Source organism: Schistocerca nitens, chromosome 10, assembly GCF_023898315.1.
Source record: "Schistocerca nitens isolate TAMUIC-IGC-003100 chromosome 10, iqSchNite1.1, whole genome shotgun sequence".
Taxonomy (NCBI): domain Eukaryota; kingdom Metazoa; phylum Arthropoda; class Insecta; order Orthoptera; family Acrididae; genus Schistocerca; species Schistocerca nitens.
The window spans coordinates 166,242,966-166,258,060 of record NC_064623.1 but is presented as its reverse complement, the minus strand read 5'-3'; the positions used below and the strand labels follow the sequence as shown (position 1 = coordinate 166,258,060).

Here is a 15,095-nt window from a genome sequence, read left to right as displayed (position 1 = left end):
ACATTGGAAACGCAAATTTCCATCTGATCAATGAAGTTAAACATCAGGCCCGGTTAGTGCTTTGATGGATGACTATTGGGTATGCCGTACGGCATCTGCTCAGGGACACGCAGGTCGCTGACCTGGTGTCCAACTGGCTTGCACCGTGCAGTATTTTTACTACTACACACCTGTCTATAGCAGACTGCTCAGATACATAAATGTCCTGCCATACCCACAATATTTACATGATGTACACAGCACATCTTCAAATGGGACACCCCTTCCAGTGACTTTTGGGCAGTCAGTTTATTATCATTATCTGACGTTCGTGCACACCTCACCGTTAAGTACTTGTCGTGTTGCAGGCCAGCCGATCTACAGCCGGGGCGGCAGCCTGGTGCGGCGACCCCTGTCCGAGCTGTTCGAGCCGCTGACGACACTGCCACTGTCTCGCATCACGCGAGACCCCTGGTGGTGGGACTACCCACACCTGCGGCCCTACGAGTCGCCCTACAACTGGCTCTGGCCCAGGACGCCCTTCTACCTGCGTGACAGCTACCTGTCCCCCGTCAAGAGGACCTACCTGTGGTACAAGCACCCCATCCGGCCCTTCGGTGAGCGCTTACGCCTGGCCAGCCCTGAGATAGTCGAGGTCACCGTTTCGAGCCACATCGAACGGCGTGCGCATTCCGTCCTCTAAGCACAGATTCTCTCTAAAACACACACACACACACACTCTCTATGAGCACACTTCACTGTTCTCAAACTGGATTCAAATCAAGCACCTGTAAATCACCTTCATAATATGCTGACCCTGAATCTATCTAATCAGTTCATTCAGTGTGCAACTGGTGGCCACGTCAAAGCATAATGTGTGAAGGACATCTGTTGTGTGCTGAACGGCATGTTAGCAAGTGTTGTTGTGGAACAGCAGGATAGCTTCTCTGACTGTATCACACCTTTTGTTCTGAGTGAATTGTTCCAGTTTCCAGGCTGTGATTATGTTCAGCAAACAGATTCCCTAATCATAAAGTGACAGTGACAGTGATAAACCACTGCACCAGATTCATGTGCTTAAACCAAGTGAAGTGGTAAGACACTGGATTTGCACTCGGTAACGCAGTGGTCCAGATCCTCATCTGGCCATCCAAACACTTGCATTGCAAATGCCAGGATAACACCCTTGGAAAGCACATAGCTGACTTCTTTCCCCATGATTCCTCAATCACCTGTGCCCCATCTCTAATAACGTCATTGCTGAAAGAATGTTAAACCATAGCTGGTCTCCTTCCTTCTTTTTGTGCTCAATCGATATATTATCCAACTGTTGTCCTTTATAGTAGATGGTATCAAGTACACTATTCTCCCTTAATTAACAATTATCATACTAACCAAAAGCTGTGCTGATTGGGAAACTGCACTGTATAATACATAACACAACCTGGATAGCTCTATATTTACAATTATTACACGAGAGATGACATAGCTAAGTTTGGCTTTTAGCTTACGACACAATTCTGATCCGGCACTAACACAAGATTGCAGAGCATAATCTGCCGTTAAGTAAAGCACTTCTCTTTTAAACCTAGCAAGTCAGCTCATGTGAGAAGTCCAGGAGACTATAAAATGTCTCCTAATGGCTCAGTGTTATACTTTTGACTCTCAAAGTGAATTAACTTTCCGTTGTGCAGGCCTTCTCCCACATTTTTATTTTCTCCTAGTCAACATGTCTTTATAAACAAAATAACGACAACAGTGAAGTGTCCTCATCAAAATATACACTAACATGAAGATATATTTATCCAGACACTCTAAAGCAAGAAAAAAAAAAAGAACCGAAAACATACAGCACTTCCACATAATACATATAGCCCAATGACATTAGATGATATGTAGCTGTGATACTTGCTATGCCACATATTAGTAGTAACAAATATATTTGTGCTGAACTGAATTCCTCCTAAACTTTTTAAGCAAATTCAAGTCATCATGAACAAATCTGAAGAAATTTTGTACAAATCAAGACAGATGTCAGATGTGAAGACCTGAGCAAGTGATGGCATGTCAGCCTTCCAGTAGATCACACCACATCACAGGTTACTTTAATCTGATGCTCTATTACTTCTCTCACCTCTCTCACATCCCTCTCCCATCCTCCCTACCCCCTCCTCATCACCATACATGCATTGGTCCCATACACCACCCCATTTTCTCATAGTACACATCCAGCAGAAGCAGGTGGGGTCACCAGTGAAAACACGCCATCGCACACCAGCTGGTGAGGAGGTTGAACAGTCTGCTTCCATGTTCTCTGTTTATGTTTGCTTCTCCTGTTCGCCTCCCGGTCACGAGTTGACTGTGGTGCGGCATGTGACAGGAAACAGCAGTTGCGTGTATGCATGAAGTTTTGTTTGATGCAACCTAGCTGTTCAATCTATCCCACCTTCAAATTTTTCAATCATACATCAGCATTGACTTTTCTGAATTATGTAAAAAATACTACAAGTCATTTCTTTTCAGAAATGATCTAGTGTTCTATGGAAGTGTTAGGTTTAGATGAAGAAAATACAACAGGGTAGGTGCCAAGGAAAGACTGTACTCATCAGATGCTATGCAATACTCATTATAATCCCTTAAAAAAGCCATACAGAGATTTCAATAGATAATGCAAGTAACAGAGCATTCTTCCATGGAGAAGATTAAACGATAGGTGTGCATCATACCCTTAAGAACCAGCTTCTTAAACAAATGATAAGCAACTGTAATGAAAGGTCTGAATACAGACAAAATAATTAATGGTTACTAAATATCACTGGGGATATTTCTGTATGCGAAACAATTGGGGAAAACTCCATGATACAAATTTTCAATTTCAATGAAAAAATAGCAAAATAAAGATTATTCCCCAAGAGTTAATGTTGAAACATTTAGCAGTGTTCTCAATGTGAATGATTTGCAAAGAAAAGTAAATATGTTTATTGTTATACAGTGCATAAAGAGAAGCATACACAAATAGCAATGGCTAAACTGTTGTTAAAAAAATACTACTAAATAAACAATATCTCAGGTGAGACAAGAGACGGCTAATGTAGAATCACAAACTCCTTTCAATGCTATGTATAAATGTTTGTGAAATCCTTCTAGATGTCCTCAAGCCAATCAATAACATTTTACGTTATTTTTATTATGTATATCACTGGCAATCTTTGGGGGCTTTGCATTGTCCCACAACACGACTGTGGCCTCAGATTAATTCAGTTACACGTTAAAATTTGCTATATACACTGAACATGCACTTCCTTCTTGTACATAATACTTTACTATTAGCATGAAGAATGGCAAGCATTTTAAATGACATTGCCAAAACAAAAACCTGCAAATTCACAACTCTTGTAGAATATTTGAGTTCCATCTGTGACTGGAGAAAAGGAATGTTGCTTCACTACATCTATATCAGTTTTAGTGTTCATAGTTGAAAGCAAAAATTTCCTTATGTCATCACAAAGATAAACACTGCATGCAACATTAGGAACTGAGTGTAAACAAGTGTTCTCTTTGCACTGTTGGAATGAGGTTCTTGTGATATAAAACATCTACTGAAACACAAGTGCCTTTCTGTCTGTGCTACAATAGTCTTTCTAGAATTGAACATGGCTGCCTAGAGAAGCCAAAGCATATAGACTGTTTCAAATCTTAGGTAAAACATTATATTACTTGTATGTTTTGTTTTTGTAAATTTCTTGTATGTTTTGTTTTTGTTATGTGTTTTATTTTGTTTTGTGATTTTTATCTGTTTCATGTTCTACTTATTGTTTCTGTACCTTTTTTAATTTTTGGTCTTGCCTTGGTTTATCAGTTTCATTTAAATGACCTATATTTAATGCACACTTTTTGTTTACTCTGCAATAGCACACAGTGTCTGATTTTGTGTTTTGAGTTTGTTTGAGTTTCACTCTTTTAACACGTATACTGTGTGATAGACAAACAGGCATGAATTAGTTATAATGCATATGAATGCCATAATTTCAGCAGCTAATACAGATCGCTGAAACTTTAAGTGCATTTTACTGCTCTTAATTATTCCCAATTTTTTATCAAGAAATTATATTAAAAATATTTCTCTTTTTTACATTTTTAAATTTTTTATTTGGGATTTTCAAAAGATAACAGTAGGCTACATATTGAAAAACAGAGCAAACATTCACTTTTGAAATGCATTCATGTACACGTTTTCTTACCTTGCCTACCTATGTGTGATGTGCTGTTAATATTCTAACATTTCTGTTGTTTCAGCTCACATCCGCTAAAAAAGATAAGAAAAGGAAGATATCAACTGCATCAAATCTTTAAAAAACATACAGAAAACAATCCACAGTACTCTTTGTGTTCGGATTGGACTTTCTATGTACTTTTTACGTCATATTTAATATCATTTTTGAAGCCACCATAATTTTGAGAGTAATAATAATCAAATTTATTGGGCAAAAATGTGGAGCTAAGACCAACACAAAATATAAAACATGTACGCATAAATTATGTGGCATATAGATCTTTCAATCCGATCACTGCTTCTGTGCATTTTTTTATATTTTAAAGAATTTTCAGTACAAATAAAAGCAAAATATTATGGCTTTAATATTTTTGAGAAAAATATTGCTAAGTTTGCATCTAATAATTCGTGCCAGTGTGCATGTTTTCTGTTACCTATCAAATGTAAATGTCAAATTTTGAAGTCAATAAAAACCTGTCTGGATGAAAAGTGTTTGTTTGAATTAGAGTAGCCCTGACAATGCCTCACTCATGCTTGAATAAGCAAAATGAAAGCAAAAAAATCTTCCTTTGAGACGGAAGCTTCCAGTTATTAATTGCACTTGGTTTTTCCCAATAATGAAGCATTTTGTGAATATTTTTTATCAAATCTTTGTTGAGTGAAAAAACTTATTGAATTGTTCATGTGTATGTGTATTTGTATTGATAGCTATTTTGCTAGCAAACAGAAGTTTGTTGGTACTGCAATTGCATCTGCACAGTGATCATGTATGTATCTAATAGTGTAAAGGAAGATTTGAAGATATTTGAAACATGATAGTCCTATCCACAAACAGATGCAGAAGGTATGTAGCTGACACCTGACGTAGTAATTGTGCTATAAAAAGGGCAATGCTTTTAAGACCACACCTCTTAAGACATAAGACATAAAACTGTTCTGCGTATGTGACTGCACTGTGATGTTGTTACATGGATGAGTGTTTTCAGCACTGTAGTAATGGGCCTTCACCAGGGTGGTATACTTACTACAAGGCCAGTGCCACACTTATATGCTGTTTCATCCTATCCTCTAGAAATAGTTACACAGGTCAATTGAAGTGGAACTGCAAAAACTATGACTCCCTTTAAGAGATAATGGCTATGATAAAAGAACACTACATAATTTTATAGCAAGACAAAATTGCCAAAACAGACCATGGATGACACAACAGTGCATAGCTCCCACCCCATTCCCCATACTGTATGTGCAGGGCATCAGTGACCATGTTGTAGAAGATGTATGAATGAACAGGGCATCGGTGAACATGCTGGAGAAGATGCATAAATGCAGAGACATCTTTAGAATATATAGACCTCTTAAGCTGAATCTGTAGTGTGGGCCCTTTTAGAGCAATTTTCAAATTAAAAGCCTATAATGCAGCATTTAAGGTTCTTATCAAACTGTATACAGTTTTTATATAGGGTGTTTGTCTAATTTAGGTACACACTGATAGCCTTACTTTGCTGTTACATTGTTGTTATTCACTTAAGATGATGGGTACAGCTGCCACAATGGTTCTCTATATTGCAGTATAATTTCAGATAAAGCCCTCATAGTGGCAGATTTTATATATTTTTGAAGTTGTTTCCAGTTAGTAGTAGTATAATTACTACAACTACTAAATACTTTTTATGGTAATCTATACTCCTACAGAAAGACAAATCACTGTTTAACATTGTTACCAAAACTCTTGCAAATTTCTTGACATATTTACCCTTAATTTTACATGACACTTTAATAAACATTTGGACTGACATAGGCTGCATATTGTTTTAAAATTTTAAACGAAAATTGCGTACATAACTATGTGCTGTTCTGTTTTCTCCCTTGCAGTCAGTTTTGCGGAAAACCGGAAAGTTGTATTTATGGGTTAACAGCTTATGATTAGAATATTACCAAGTAATCTGAATTCTCTGAAACTTTGTAATACAACCTGTTCACAGATCTGGCAACTGGAAAGGTCTCTCAGATGCCCTATACCAATGATGTCAACTTATTTACCCATTTATTTTAAGCCATTTCAATTCCCAATCAATGTTTCATTGGCTATAACAATTAATAAGCCTTCAGGTCAGAGAGAGGGTAGCAGAAGAAATGATGATGATGATGATGATGATGATTGGTTTGTGGGGTGCTCAACTGCACGGTCATCAGCACCCGTACAAAGTCCCGATTTTTACACAGTCCAATTTTTTCACAATTCAATCAAGCCACTGTCACCAATGATGATGACGAAATAATGATGACAACACAAACACCCAGTTCTCGGGCAGAGAAAATCCCCAACCCAACTGGGAATCGAATCCAGGACCCTGTGATCGAGGGGCAGCAATGCTAGTCACGAGAGCATGAGCTACAGACGAAGAAGAAATGGGCAGAGAGGGGTGGGGGTGGACACACAGAAGGGTAAGGAGGAGATGCACACAGGAGGGAAGAGGAGATGGATAGGGAGAGGAGGTGATGGATAGAAAGAGAGGGGGAGGGGGAGGAGGAAGAGGAGGAGGAGGATAAACAAAGAGAGCAGACAGAAGGAGATGGAAGAGAAAGGGGGGAGAAGGCCTTCAGGACGTATATCCAATTCTGACACGTATTTAGCAATTGCAAGGCATAGCCTGGTTTACTAGTACAGTTATGTTTAAAAAAGTGTGTTTGTATGTTTTACTTTTGAATTTTCCACTAAAACACAGTGGTCACTGGAAATTTCTATAATTAGTGACCCACTTCAGCTTCTCACGGGCAATGGCCTTGCCGCAGTGGATACACCGGTTCCCGTGAGATCACCGAAGTTAAGCGCTGTCGGGCATGGCCGGCACTTGGATGGGTGACCATCCAGCCACCATGCGCTGTTGCCATTTTTCGGGGTGCACTCAGCCTCGTGATGCCAATTGAGGAGCTACTCGACCGAATAGTAGCGGCTCCGGTCAAAGAAAACCATCATAACGACCGGGAGAGCGGTGTGCTGACCACACGCCCCTCCTGTCCGCATCCTCAGCTGAGGATGACACTGCGGTCAGATGGTCCCGATGGGCCACTTGTGGCCTGAAGACTGAGTGCTTTTTCAGCTTCTCATGGGTAGTTCTAAGTATATGGAGCTGGACAACTTGTCTGGCATAGCAATGATTTTGTTTACAAGCCATTGCATAGACTTATGATTAAAATTCAAATGATGTGTTAGGAAACTGGATTTAAGCAGCACATAGCAGGAAAGTTCTCAGGAGGCACGAATGTTATCTGTTTCATATTTAATTGGTGTCGGGAATGACATCTCGTCGCAATTATGGGAGCCGTGACCTACCACAACACTCTGACTGCCTGGCTGCAGCACCAACCTGGTACAAGATAAAGCCACTTAGTAGGCAGTAGCTTGTGCCAGCCTGCCACTCCTGCTGATAGCCTTATGTCCAACTACTACAAATCTCCCAGATGATCAATTGAAAATGTTCTTAGGAAGCAATTTCTCACTGGTGAATAGGAAAATCTTCTGCAGCCACGATTGCTTCATATTTTTGTTCTACTCACAATGGCCGGTTTCAACAGAATCTTGCTGTCATCATCAGATCTTCAGATAATTCTTATTAATATGCATTCATGCTACCAACCCAATGAGAGCAGTTTAGACTCGTAGGAAACAGTACTACACTAGCTTGTCAACCACATTAAAAAGGATGTGTAAAATACCCATTGCACCAACTGTGCACTCAGGAGTACATTCATGGCAAAAGCACATCATAGGGAAACCTGAGTGGGCAAGTAGCCTATGGCAGAGTGAGCTGTTACACAAATGGTCCATATACCCAGCATGCTGATTGTTGTCACTCAGACTATTTTCTGGTGATCTGGTTGTTTGACTTGTAGGAATTGTCTTGCTTGTACATGTATTTCAAGTCTGTGAGGTGATACTTCATTCATGTCAATCCCACTATGGTGTGCATCACAGTATTCTAGATTAGCGTACAATGTGTGTTCTACCTGTTCACACTACAGCTGGCAGTATTTGTCTGAAGTTACTACCTACGTGAATGTCACATACTCCGTGCATCGTGTGGTATATTTTGGATCCTGTGGTGTAATAATTCTCCAATGTAGATTTGGTAAGAAAGTCAATTATCGATTCTCCAGTGTATTTTTGCTAGAAATGTATCGATATGTGCCACCTACTGACCATTCATTTCATGGCTCACTGCTGTAGGCTGCTTGCTGGCTCAGTTTTTCCTGTGATGTGCTTGGGCCATGACTGCACTTTCTACATTTTCACCTTCAATCCTGGGCACAGAGTTGGTGCAATGGATATTTTATGTGTTCTTTTTTATGTGATTAACAAGCCAACATGATGTCATTTCCTATGAGCTGAAATTGTTCTCATTTTATTGACGGCATATATTTGTTTCAATAAGGATTTTCCAAGGACCTGATGATGACAGCAAGATTCTGTCGAAACTGGTCACTGTGAAATAAAATAAAAATACATAGCAGTTGTGGCTGAGGTAGATTTTCCTATCTTCCACACGAATCCGTGCATATGTTAGTAAAAACCATACGTCAATCGTTATAATAGTTCCAGAGATTAGCCTTCACATACTGGCACAAAAATAAGGTGGGGAACATTAATTTATAATATGTATAGGTGATTTCAAGGATTTCTGCCATTCACCATTAGGTGGCAATGGAATTGTTTTTAGAGTGGTGGTGGATTTAGTTTTTCATACTGTAACCAATTTGCATGAAATATTTATAAATTATATACACAACCCTTCTTTGTGAATCACTTCACTGCTCTGCAAAACTTAAGCAAGCTAGATGAAGTAACATAACATATTAATTACTCAGTGTAAATGAATGAAAGTGCAGGAGTTGGTTGCCAGAGATCTCCCAGTCACGCACAGAAAGTTGGACGTCACTTGGCACAAGATCAGTGTGACTATAGCACCAGGCAGGGCTGGCCCCACAACACGAGGAAGTTGAAGGAATGGGCAAAGACAGTGAGCAGTTACAGGGTACTGTGGTTGTGTTTCCATTACAGCATGGTCCAGAGACAACTTCATAGGGACAAAAATCACCACAATAATTGATGGAGGACTATTTGTGATGAGTGCAGCCCAGGAGTTTGGTACGGCTAGTAGAATTGTTTCACGTGCATGGCGAGCATTCTGAATAACAGGCACTGCTGCCTGAAAGAGGAGAGATTGTCAGCTATAATCAACAACAGCTGCAGGTGACACTATATTGTGCAACAGCCAAGAAGGAACCCAAGTCAAACAGCGAGTGCAATTGCAACCACATTTTACACGAGCACAAGCTGCACAATCTTGTACAGAGCAGTGGTGTGACAACTGCAAGGGGGTGGTCCCTTTGCCTGACAACCACTATGTCGTGTCCCTCTGGCTGGATCGACAATGAGTGGGGACATGTGCTCTCCTCAGATGAGAGCAGATTCAGTCTGAGTACTTATTGTGGATGCACCCTGACATAGTGAGAGGTGGGAACATTGGCGAACATGATTGTTTTGGTGGTCCAGGTGCTATGGTGTGGGGAACCCTAATGCTGCATGGGAGTACTGACCTCCAAATCTTTGGAAATGGTGCACTCACCAGTCTACACGATTGTGACACTACAGTCCTTCCACCAGTGGATCTTTTCAGTGGTGCTTTCAACTCTGCCTTCACTTTTGTAGATGTCAAGGTGTAAACACGTGAAACAATGGAGGTGGAGGATCTCTCGGAATGAGAGAATATTTGGCAAAGAGATTGGCCTGCCCATTCCCCACGACCTAAATCCTACCGAGCATCTGTGGGATTTATTGGGTAGATGTAGAAAGTGAAAAAATTCTCTTATCAAGTAACAGAGCCCTCTGGTATTTCATCATCTCCTTCAATTGCCAGTGACCACCTCTTAACTTTGCAGGCTACTTTTGCAGTGAGTCATGGCTTCTTTTCCCCATGACTTCTGATTTTTGTGCTGCTGGAAGATCGGGTGTGGAGTCAATTCAGCTTTTTGTTGCTTAAATCGAGCACAAATTCATACACAGAGCAAAAAGCATCATGGGATTCATGAACCCCATCAACAAATATTTTATTATAAGCATTTATACTTTTATGGACACTGGCTGGTCAAAAGTATCCAGATACCCTTACATAATGCAGAATTGACCACTACATGACATGTAAAGTGGACGTGCCATTATAAAAGGAGGAAGGGAGCAGTGTGTTGTAAGTAAGTGAGTATTAACACCAGAATGCGTCGGTCAGGAGAAATAAGTAACTTCGAACATGTACTAGTTCCTGTATGTGGTACAGGGTACCCTCTACCATGCACCATACGGTTGCTTGTGGTGTATGTAGAGGTAGATGTAGATGTCACCTGAGTAACAAATCAATAAGGGACATTTCAACCCTTCTAAGGCTGCTCATGTCGACTGTTGGTGATATGATATGTGATTCCTAAGTAGAAATGCAAAGGAACAACAGCAGACCTCTTTTACTGCTGGACAGGGACTGTAGAGCATTCTAAAGGGTGGTTGTAAAAAAAATGTCATAATATTAGCATAAGAACTCACTCCTGAGTTCCAAAGTGCTACCAGCAGTCCATCCAGCACAATTACTGTGTGTAAGGAGTTAAAAATAATGGGGTACATTGGTCGAACAGCTCCTCATATGCAGAAATTGTGAAGTCAATGCCTAAGTGATGCTTGAAGTGGTGTAAAGAGCAAATGTGAATGACTGGAAATGAGTCACTTGGAATTATGACTAATGCTATACCCTTTGGCAGCCCAATGGAAGAGCCGGGGTTTGGCTATTGCCTGGAGAATATTAGCTGTCATCATGTGTAATGCCAACAGTGAAGTATGGAGGAGGTGGTGTTACAGTGTAGGGGCGCGGTCCCTATAATATGCTTATGATATTGCTAAATTTAGAAGGATGTGAACACATTTCACAGCATTGTGTCCTGCGTACAGTAGAGGAACAGTTCAGAGAAAATTGTTATTTTTATCAGTATGACAGTGCACTGCGCAATAGCACTCCTGAAATGGACAAGCCTATACAGAGGCCCAATCCGAATCCAGTGAAACACTTCTGGCACAAAGTATAATGTCGGCTTCATTCCAGACCCCAGTGTCCGACATCACTACTTTCTCTGCTTTTTGACTCTTGAGGATTAACGGTTCTGTCATTCCTCCACAGACATTGAAAGTAACCCAGCAGAGTTCAAGTCACCTAAATGTGAATGGTAGACACACTGCATAATAATGTCCACAATAGGTACCCAGATACTGTAGTTTTGATTGGATAATGCATATCAACTTCCAAAATTCACAGCTAACTCCAAGAGAATGAAAAGCAGGCCTCAAAAATGACAAGAAATTCTATGAATTATAATCTACATTTAACAGAGGATACATTTCACTTGCTAGCATGAGAGCTTGCCACGGGGATTGGCTTGTGGCCTCACCAGCTGCAGAGAACATTCCACCTGGGCAGAGGTGCGTATTCACAGTCTGACTGCATGTCCTGCCGACAATAAATCTGACAGTTCATGAGTCCACAGCTACAACTGCCAAACCACAGAAAGTTGTGTGTGGGAAGACAGAAGGGGAAAGACGTTCCACTTTGCGGACGTAGATGGAAATGACTATGAAATGCACACCGGTTTTCACAAACATAGTGTTTGTTGCTATTACAGTTCCTAAATAAACTGCATAACATATGTACTGCTCAAACATTCCCCTGTGACAGTGTGTAGTGGAGGGCACATACATGGGGTATGCAGTATTTTTAATATTTTGAAAGATGAACGGGGACTTGTAAGTAGCCATAAAGAAGTTCCAGTTCTGACCCTCTTAAAAACCTGCAAAATACTTGCAGAGGGGCAAACAGTTCATGTAGGTATTTCATTTTATTATTAATAAAGTAAGAGCTTTACATGACACTTTAAAAGCAAGTTTGGAGGGGAGAGGGGGGGAAGAGAAAGTAACAAACCCTAACACCGCCCCCCCTCCCATCCCCCCCCCCCCCCCCCCCGAATCTGACTCCCGGCTAAAGCAACAAAGAAATGAAACTGACACTCAAGTTGCTGCTAGTGAGGTCAAACTGAAAGGTTTTCACAAGGGTGAGAGCACCATGGCATTTGTTTTCTGACTATATCTTTAGTGCTATTGAAAAAGAACATGATATGTTAAGTTGCACACAGGCACAATTAAAACTTACACATATGATTTTTGGCACAGCTATCACTGGAAAAAGCAAGAGAAACAAAAAAAAATTATATATGATATTTAATGTCATATGGATACTCTGCACAGAGCATATTGTGAAACAGCATTAATGAAAAATGTATTTGAAGGTTAAACATTTTAAGAAAATGTTGAAATTCAGAACATAAATTTACTAGTTGCTGTTGATGTTAGCCAATAATGCTATACACAAATAGTTAATAATCACATCATCTACCAGGGACACAGCATCAGTAAAATAGTAAGGTAAGTAAATATGAATTAAAAGGAGTGGCACACAATGATAACTATATTCTTTGGGGATCTTCAAATTGTCACTAAAATTAAATCTGAGAATATAACATCTCTTCTCATGTTTTAGTTCTAATCAAACACCACATGACATAAATCATGTTCGCAACTGAACAGAATTATCATACATGAATACTGTTTTTTTTTCAAAATGCGAAACTATTTCATTTTTCATTTTACCCCACACCAGTAGAAAATTAAGTTACTGTTCTCATAAAAATATTTAATACAAAATATATTCGAGTAAAGGCCTTGTTTTTCTCTGTGCTCCTACAATAAAAACTTAAACTCCATCTACTGGCCCTGTCACACCATTCAGAAAAGATCAGCTGCCTTGTTGTTCTCTGCCACAAGGCTTCATTCAAATGCAGTACGGGAGGACATGGCGTCTTGTCCAGCATGTGGTCTTGCCACTTAATGACATAGGAGTCTGAGTCAACTGATGTGGAGAAAATTAATTGAATATTTTGAAGGAGTTGTGGAACTCAGGTGGGAAATATAGGAACAAATAGTCAAGACTTGAATAATTACAATCTTTAATGCTCATCTGAGCAAAACTGAAAGAAAGCACATTATTCCTGATTGTCCAAAAATCCCCTGGAGGGAAGTGTGAATGTGAGCAGAGCCAGAGTGAATACTACAAGTCCAAGTCATGGGCCTGACCGCACAGATGTCCCTCGTGGATGGCGATCTGAACTAAAGTCACTCTTTCAGATGCCACCATCTCTGCCTTTCATACTGTGTAGTAGGCCACACCGCTCCTTCCACACTGGCGCTTCCAGCCTCCACCCTACGGGGTCTCGTGCGTGACTATATATGGTCAGAATATAACAGAGGGAAACATTCCACGTGGGAAAAATATATCTACTTTGTTTTTAGATATACTATATATGGTCACCGTTACTCACAGCTCTCCACGTGAGCTCATGTGATACCCCAAGAGTCTACGTAATGCTTCCAGCCGATGCCCAAACCGACACCCTTCCTGTGGCATCCCCTTTGTACTCTGAGTACTTTCTAGAAAACTTATTCATTCTGGCTGCTGTTCTGTTGCCTTTCAAGCATTGCATTTTTAAATATGTGACAGTAGGGTCAGCACACCACTCTCCCAGCCTTTATCAGTTCGCCAGCCCATGGATCTGTAACTTCTACCTCAAGTAGCTCCTCAGTTGGCATCATGAGGCTGAGTGCACTCAGTCCAGTCCTTGCATCAGGGAAAAATTCCTAGCAATACCAGGAATCGAACCCAGGTCCTCCGTGTTGCATCGAGATGTGCTTACCACTAGCTACAGATGTGGATGTGCTCCTACAATACAGTATTATTATTGTACAAAAGGAAAGAGCCAGCCACAAACTACCAAGCAAAACAAAGCAAAGCTCTGCATTCTGGCCCTGATGGCCAGTCACAGCTGACTGACCATCACATCCATCTCTGCTAGTGCCATCAACGGATAGGGTACGGAGAAGCATGGGTTCAGCAAATCACTCTCCCAGCCGTTGTCAACTTTCTTGTCTTTACTAAAAGTAGCAGAAGTGTCACAATTTACTACAAAAATAATTGTATAACTATGCACGAAAATATGGATTTATACTGTAGTTAAAATACTATCTCAGAGAATGATTCCATCATACCTACAGTAGATCTACATCTAAAATCATACTAACACAAACATCTTAACTGTCACTTACAATAATTTTACAAACCAACTATGTTATCTGATAGATCTTATCAACATCTTCATATTTTTGCCCATTTTATATTGTTATACATCATTTAGTTATAATTTTGTTGTGTTGTCCATTATCCTTTCAATTTTCTACTTCCATTCCTCTCCGTCTTCACAGTAGCTGCTACTGACTTCGAAACTTCCTGGTAGATTAAAACTGTGCTGGACTGAGACTCAAACTCGGGACTTTTTCCTTTTGTGAGAAAGTGCTGTATTGACAGAGCTATCCAAGCACAACCGTCCTTACAGCTTTACTTCCACCAGTACCTCATCTGCTGCCTTCCAAACTTCACAGAAGTTCCCCTGTGAAACTTGCACGACTAGCACTTCTGGCAGAAATGATATTGTGGAGACATGACTTAGTCACATACTGGGAGATGTTTCTGGAAACATCTGCAGTACTCTTTCTTCCAGAAGTGATAGACCCACAAGTTCCACGGGAGGACTTCTGTGAAGTTTGGAAGACAGCCGACAAGGTACTGGCAAAAGTAAAGCTGTAAGGATGGGTGGCAAGTTGTGCTTGGCTAGCTCTGTCAGTATAGCACTCACCCACGAAAGG

At 40.3% G+C, this 15,095-nt stretch overlaps 1 protein-coding gene and 1 pseudogene across 2 annotated transcripts in view; both read left to right on the top strand.

Annotated features, from left to right (window-relative positions):
• Positions 1–15,095, top strand: part of LOC126210383 (uncharacterized) — a 242,126-nt gene that overhangs the window by 156,759 nt on the left and 70,272 nt on the right. Inside the window, exons 5-6 of one of the 2 annotated variants that reach the window (XM_049939613.1) lie at positions 348–596; positions 4,276–4,741. In XM_049939613.1, coding sequence (XP_049795570.1) covers positions 348–596; positions 4,276–4,289 — 263 coding nt within the window. In that variant the 3' untranslated portion in view covers positions 4,290–4,741. Of the gene's footprint in view, positions 1–347; positions 597–4,275; positions 4,742–15,095 lie in introns of those variants that run through there. The other variant, XM_049939612.1, reaches the window with a different exon arrangement.
• Positions 7,027–7,143, top strand: LOC126210995 (5S ribosomal RNA; annotated as a pseudogene).